Consider the following 7,656-nt stretch of genomic DNA (forward strand, 5'->3'; position numbering starts at 1 on the left):
TCAACGGTTTGTTTTTAAAGGAACTTGGTTTTCTTCATATTGAAAACATGCTGTGGAAACAACAGGTAAATACAGAACGTCAAACAGCCCCTCAGAGTAGATTCACGTCTGTCCTGTCTTTGTCTCCGAGCACACATGGACGAGTGAGGGTACAACTACAGAGAATATTCATCGTATTAATGTTCGACTTCTTCTCCACCTACCGCTACTTTTACAGCAACACAGTAAAGCAGATATTAACACGTTTGTAGAGACTTCCAGAGGACACACACCTGCCCGACCATCATCCAATCAAATCATCTGTTCATCTCCTAACAGGAAATACTCCAACGAGGCGCGTTGTCGCTTTGTTCATCTAACACGGACACTTTATAGCATTATAGGTCTTTGCTGCACAATAATACAGATTTGTAGTAATGCTCTCGTTACCGCGGAGTAACGACATCATTGTCATCCAGTGTGTTTGCAGTCAGTGAATATATTAGCATGCTGTCAGGGAGCAACACTGGGAAGCTTGGAAGGTTTTGTATATATGAATGATATTTACAACACGGATTAAGACACAGAGGAACAAAAGGTTGAAAAATAAGAGTATCCGCTGTAATATTTACTAATGCAGTGATGGAAACGGTCCAGCAGGGGTCAGCGTGAAGATTCTTCATGAATCATCCCCTCATACTAATAGAGTGAGAATGATACTCATCACATCTCTGTATATAAGGTTGGACAGGACTCTATTAACTGAGATTATAAACTGCTCTCAATAATATTGAGGCATATTTTGTACAATATTAAATTTTGGATTAGTTAAAAACAACCCCCCCCTGGAACTTTATTCCATATCGTCTACAGCTACCCTGGAGTTGGTAGTTTGTTCTTAACCGAGTATAGTTTGTTATTTTAAATTTAATATCTATCCTAAATAATGTAGTTGTTCTTTTTCCTTCTTGCTTGTGCATCTACCTGTAGCTTCGCAAAGGTTTTAAGCTACTTCTACATTTAAATAGTAGTAAACTGTTTTTCTCCTGTTATCGTGTGAAAGTGAAAACACAACATCAGCCCAAGATCCAAAGAAAACTGGTTAATTTCAAAGTAATAATGCAAATAATTCGAAGGAATGTTCTATCAAAAATCTTCCCTCTGACCAAGTTGGACTCTGGAAATGTTAACAGTGTCTCACATTGAGTGATGAGGTGTTGATGTAAAAAATACTTTACATGTCGGTGTGTTTGTGTCCTTTGTGAAAGTCTGACAACAGTTGGCCACAGTTTGTGAAAGTCAAGCTGAGCTTTCACTCTAACGTTTGCATAATATTGTTCTTGTTATCGATTCTGTCCTGGAGACCGATGGTGATTCATGTGCTGAAATCAAGTTCATTGTCTTTTGCTTTATATTTTCACTACACTTCTACCAGGCAATGAATATTCTACAAATACAAAAAAGTACAAAAAGATGCACTTCCTATTCAGGGGAGACTTTTCTCTGAAGTGCATCTCTAAAAGTTATTGTGGGTCCGTTCATGTCCGACCTGTCTTGATTCATACATCCAACCCTGTACGAATGGAAGCTATGATCAAACTTGAATGGAGTGAATGGGGAAAGTAAAGGGTCAATATCCGAGGTATAGGGACCAGCACACTCCTCATCTGTCCACCTGAGTGTTTGAGAGTTTGAATCAGGAACACAATGGAGTCGTCCTGTAATTCACCAAACGTCCTACGACTCACTTTTCTCCCCTGACTTCTCGTTGATTGTGGCAGCTTGGCTCTGTGCGTCTTGCAGGCAGCAGGCTATGGGGCTGGGGGTGTAGTTGAACGGGGTGACTCGGACAGCCTTGCTTGGGGAACCGTGGCGGAAATGAACAACTCCGCCCACGTGGCTGTCTGATGTTCCTGTAGATCTGGTGCTGTGGCCCCTCAGGGAACCGTCTGAATCACCATCCTGGAGGTTACTCCCTGGGGTTGCACTGATCTTCCTGAAAAGGGCGAGTTGTGCCACTTCCGGCGCAGTTTCGACCGTCGGAGAGGTGCTCGAGTTGGTCTTGTTATTGGTAAAATCTTCTGTCTGGACGGTTGCGTCACTTGTCTTGCGAGATGCAAGTAGAATGGTTGGCAGTTTTCCTGGAAGAGCTGGCAGCTTTGGCTTTTCCCCGTCAGGAGAAGGCACCAGAGGTAATGCATTAGCTGGCAGGGTGCTTTTCAAGATCTGAGTTACATCTTCATCCCTGATTCTCCTCCAGGTTACTCTGTCATTCAGCCGAGATGAGGATCGCTGCCCTTTCTTCTTCGTATCGTCCTCGCTCTTCGCTCTTCCACTTGAATCAGATGACGAAGAGCGGAGGGAAGAACGGCTGGTCACTCGGCTCAGTATATTTATGCTTGGTGATGATGCGTGACGTTTAAAGGTATCTTTGTCTTGTTGCTGCCTGACTCCGGACACCCTGCCAGGCCCAGTTCTCTGAGCCACCCTGCAGGGGCTTTCCGAGCTAGTCCTCCTGGCTTGACGTCTGCCTGATAGATCCCTTTCACTAGAAGTTGCTCTACAGAGGGCTGTAGACTGCTTCTGAAGGCAACAGTCTGGTCTGTGGACTATCTGTGCTTGTCCTGGACCTTTGACCTGCACCCTTCTTGGGCCTTGCACAGCTGACTTCAGTTCCTGACAGCGGGATGAGCAAAGGAAGACAGCTGAAGCTCCAGGAACTGCTCTGCGGGGAGATACATTCTGGGATCCAGGCATGTTGCGGACAGATCCATCACGTCTCAGCACAGTCTTTGATTCCTTAATGAAAGTCAGCTGTCTCAAGAATCCACTGCGATCAGTCTCGCCACCACTTGAGTGGACAGAAGTCATCCTAACAAGGTCAAATCGATTGGGGGGTAGAACCCTTTTCCCATTGACCTGATTGGTTTGTCTGGTGGTTGTTTGATGAGTCACTAGTGGTGACAGAGGTCTGGGTTGTCTGCCTGAACTTTGCATGAAAGGGATTCGGACAGGTGACTTCTGAGTTTTAGGTGGTGGTGATCTTTCATTTTGATTCACAACAGGAGATCGTCCCTTCCTTTCAGGGGGACTGCTAGCCGGTGGACTACTAGCCGGTGTGGCGTTCTTTTTCTGGATGGGTTTATTTGTCTGAATTGGCGATGTTATCTTCCTCTGACTCTGTTTGGAGGGTGTAGAGCTTTGTGACGATCCAGAGGATGAACTTTTTGGTATCCTTGGAGGTGGAGTAGAGCTCCTCTTTGGCAAAGACAGTTCTATGTCCTGGGGACGGCCCAGTCGGTGAAGGCTCTTTGATCTGTGCTGAGCAAGATTTGGGTTCTTTGGAGCATCTGTCTTTGTTGGTACTCTTCTGGGCGGAGGTATTTGTGATGGAGATGTCTCTTTTTTTGGTGTATAGATCACTGTCCTGCCTCTGAAAACCACAGGTAAGTTTGGAACTGGCTTGCGTTGTGCGAAGTCTAAAGGTTTATTGGCCTTTTTGTCTTTAGCAAACTTCCTTTCTTTGGGTGTAAAGCTGGAGGTTGACATGAATGACAGGACTGATTCCGTCTCCTCAGAGGATGGATCTTGAGACTTGGATGCCTGCAGCCCACTGACAACACAATTAGCACCTTCCTGAATGGCTCTCCATTCAACACTGTTGAGGTCGGAGTCTCTGTCCCATGCCGTGTCATCACTATCCATTTCCTCATCCATGTTCCAAAGATCAGATGCTTTTTGTTTCTGAGTATTTTCAGCTTTCTTCCTCCTGGCAGCAAGCCTCCTCCTCTGCTTGGGCATGGCAGACGTTATGCATTTCTGAAGGAGGTCATCCTCTGAATCCATGCTGACGGAGCTTGGTGAACTTTGCTCTTCATACTGGCTGTGAATGGTCATCGACTTTGTTTGTTGCATCATATTCAGTGTTTTGTTGTGTCTGTTTTTGTACCATATTTGTTGGGCTTTTGATTTGTGATCCTCAAACTCTGCATCACTCAGTGAACTAAGAGAGGAGCTGAGTGAGTAACATCCCAGAGACTCATCCTTCACCAGATTCTGTTTAATCCTGTTAAATCCTCTGGGCTTGGATTGGGAATTATCAAGCCTGCCAATATTGGTCATACTCCGGGAGAGAGTGTTTCTACTCACTTCCCTGATCTGTCTTCTACTTGTTCGCTTCATTGTTTCATCAATTTCATTATTGTCATCATAGAAGCTGTTACTGTCCTCTGAAGAATGCGTCGTCTGTCGATATATTGTGTTTCCTCTTTGTGATCCCACATTAAGGTTCCCTTCGGTGTTCTGCTTTATGACAGGCAGTTCCAGTTTTCTGACAGTGCCTTGGCCTTGCCTCTTCTTTTGTTGGTTTGGAGAATGATCACGATTTCTTTGGCTCGCCACCCTATCAGCCACTTCTTTGCTCTGCATCAGGACCCTCTGAGTGGGAATGACATGTTTGGTGGTTCGGTTCATTTGGATCTCAGGTGGGTAATTCATCCTGTTGGGTTTGTGGAAGTGTGAGAATATCCTCAAGTCTTCAATCCTCTTTTCCTCATCGTCGAGCACTTCGTGTTTGTTCATACCTTTAGCTGTGCAGTCCTTAGCCCCCCTCTCTTTCACTGGATACTGAAGTGTTTCATCACTTAGCGATGTTGTGCTGGAGAAGTTAACAGGTGTACCTTCTGCAGAATCAGTGAAGGATGAATCGTCAAATTTGAAGTCCTTTTGTGGGATGACAATTCTCCTTCCAGGACATATTTGTGTTTTGCCATTCGGGAGAATCATGTACACAGGAAGACTAATCTGTTTTCGGGAATTGAGAATATGAGAAGGGATTGTGGTCATCATGGAAGGTCTTACTTTTCTGAACTTGGAGGGCATTGCTGAGTTGATGCATTCCTTTAAGATTTCTATGTCATCGTCTGAGTTGCCCTCACTGTATCTTTCCCCGTGGTCGAGTCCGTGCTCATCCTCATCAGGGAACGGAAGATCTTTGTCATTTTGCTGGAGCAGGGGGGTCAACTTCAGCTCCACGTCTTTCTGTATGTAGTGTTCATGGAGAGGCAGAGCACTTAAGCTCGAAGCACAAGAGAAGTTCTCAGTTGGTTTTTCCACCGTGAAGTAGATCATTGTGTCCAGATCAGGAGGAAGATTAAACCTTTCCTTCGAGTCTGTGATCTCCATGAACTTTCGCAGGCTACTTTCCCACTGGCCAGCTATTCCTGTGGTCTGTGTTTCTGGTCCATTCGACTCAACACAACATGGAGTTTTACTTCGGCTTGGTGGCATTGTTTGCCCTGGACTGTCGGGAAGATCGCTGGGACTAATTGTCCCATCAATCATCTCACTGCATGGATCACTTTGGATTGAGCTGGCTATAGAGTGAGAATCAAAACTGCCCAGGGAACTGACTGAGCTACAGCGACTCATTACCAGGGGTGTCTCATGGATGTAATTCTCAGATGAACTAGATGGAGATCTGTCATCAAGTACAGCCGGTGAAGCTCCTCTAAGGAAAACCTTTTCCCTTTTAGCAGGACGGGGGATCTCAATAGGCTCCGTCTCTTTGCTTGGGAAGGTTTTAGAGTCAGTCATCAGCAGCTGGCTGTCGCTCAGATCCTCCAAGGTTTCATCCTCTTCAGTTCTCTTCACCACTTCTCCATCCTCCACTTCAATAATTTCTAAAGACGAGTCGCTCTCCAGCTCATTTTCACTTTGTCCATCCAGTGCCCCGTCACCAGAAGAGAGGGAGGACAGTGAACTGCAGCGGGAGAAGCAGATTGGTGTGTTCTCTACTGAGTATTTCTGGACTGTCTCCATCGTGGCGATGGTTGGGCTTCTGGTGGATGCCATTGGGGAGAATTTTGTAATGCTCCCCCCAGTCATCACCGTAGGTACCCATGCTTGCCTCCTCATTGCTTGGGCAGCCTGGACGTTGATCGCTGTCTTTGCTACACCAAACGTGGCCACACTTTGAATGAGAGGGACCTGCTGATAAGATGGAGACAGTTTGATTGAAGTCATGCTGACATCGGAGGAGACTTTAGTGGATGCACTGACTGGTGTTTGTAGGGGTTTATCCTGGTTCTTTTCTAAATCTGTGTCGCTTAGCTCTAGAACCGTCACATCTTTGTTGTCCACAAAATCTCGCTCTGGAATATCTTGCTGGTTAGTCTCAGTCAGGACAACAGGTCCAAAATTCAGGTACTCTTGATGAGCCACCTTAAGATCAAGCTGGTTGGGTCGTTTTTGTACCATAAGGGCTCTTGGAGCAGGTCGCATCTGGTCTTTGCTGCCACAGTAGCCATCACTGGTGCTGCCACTATTTAGACTGTCTGTTGAGACACTTTTGTGGGCAGTTTTGAGGCGCAGTAGGGCGTGGGCCCTGCTGAGACGTTCTCTGTGGGCCAGGCTGCTTGTATCAGACATACGGCAGGGGGAGCAAGATTTTGCCTCATTGAGATCATCTAGTCCGTAAGGCCAGTCTGCCAGGTGATCTTCAGAGCTGAGGCTCAAACTATCCTCCGAGGATGTGTGCATGGTGATGTCCTCCACTAACCTGTCGATCTTGGCAACTGTGTTGGTGATCTTTTTTGCTAGCTTCTCTGCAGCGGCTGATACCACATCGTCAGCAGGTGCATGTCTCTTCTCGATCATCGGATGTGTTTCTACATCTCTCTCAGGTTCGTTGTCCCTCTTACGAGGCTGGTTTTGCAGGAAGTTAGAGTTGGCGAGGAACATGGACAGCATAGAGAAGCTGCCAGTGTCCAGGCTGCTGGAGACGTTGGGAGCCTCATCATCATCAAAACATCCAGAATCAGAAGCATAATCCTTCACCAGACTCTCAATGTGCCGAAGTGGCTTGTTGAGGGTTAGGTGCTTGGGGCTCTGTTTCTCAAGGGTGTCAAAGGTCTCCGCCAGGTGTTTGGCATCCAGCTCCGCCTCCAAAGCCTTCTGTTTCCTCATGTAGAGGGAGGGCATGCAGGAGCCAGGGGATACGACTGCAGCATCCTTATATTTCAGGGGTCGATTGGTGAGGAGATTCCTTAAAGCTGCAGCACTGCCCATGGCTATCATTTTGTGCTTCGAATGGATAAGGTTGCGCAACATGCTAACTGCTCCGAGGTCCCACAGCAGCTCCTGGTCTTTTGGACTCCGAGCTGAAAGGTTCCAGAGAGTCCCGCAGGCGTTGCTCACTATGGTCAGGCTGTGGGAGCGCAGGTGCTGCAGTAGAGTCTGGAGGCAGTTATGGTCCCTGAGGATTTGCCTGTGAAGAAAGAAAACAACAGAGATCTTAATATATAAATATTTTATAATGTCTAGCTGTTTAAAGACTGACAGTGATTTTGCACATTTTGCAAACAGATTACAGGCAAAAATTTGCCACGTGGAAAATTCATTTACTTTTCAAATTTTTTAAATGCACAGAAAACAAAAGGATAAAGTCAGGGCTTCTCAGTTCTATTTAAAGGATGAAGTTTGACCGAGTTTTGGTTAAAAGCTCCAAAAAGACCTTTTTCTGTCACCACAATTTCCTCCGTCATACTAAAAAAGCACCAAAGTGACGGCGTGTAGTCGAGTCTAAGAAACGGACCTGTAGTCTTCTCGTGTGGCGACCAAACTCGACACGTTTCGTAGGATCCCCCCTCCACTCTCGATGATGGCGAGTGAGTTGGT

At 46.2% G+C, this 7,656-nt stretch overlaps 1 protein-coding gene across 4 annotated transcripts in view; it reads right to left on the bottom strand.

Annotated features, from left to right (window-relative positions):
- Positions 1 to 942: 942 nt before the first annotated feature.
- The window catches only part of apc2 (APC regulator of WNT signaling pathway 2), a 29,455-nt gene continuing 22,741 nt past the window's right edge, over positions 943 to 7,656 (bottom strand). For all 4 annotated transcript variants that reach the window (XM_034584258.1, XM_034584255.1, XM_034584256.1 and 1 more), the window contains exons 13-14: positions 7,574 to 7,656; positions 943 to 7,246 (exon numbers count right to left, since the gene is read on the bottom strand). The exon at positions 7,574 to 7,656 is cut by the window's right edge and continues 132 nt beyond it. In XM_034584258.1, coding sequence (XP_034440149.1) covers positions 1,717 to 7,246; positions 7,574 to 7,656 — 5,613 coding nt within the window. In that variant the 3' untranslated portion in view covers positions 943 to 1,716. The remainder of the gene's footprint in view (positions 7,247 to 7,573) is intronic.

The sequence above is a fragment of the Hippoglossus hippoglossus genome, chromosome 4 (assembly GCF_009819705.1).
Source record: "Hippoglossus hippoglossus isolate fHipHip1 chromosome 4, fHipHip1.pri, whole genome shotgun sequence".
Taxonomy (NCBI): domain Eukaryota; kingdom Metazoa; phylum Chordata; class Actinopteri; order Pleuronectiformes; family Pleuronectidae; genus Hippoglossus; species Hippoglossus hippoglossus.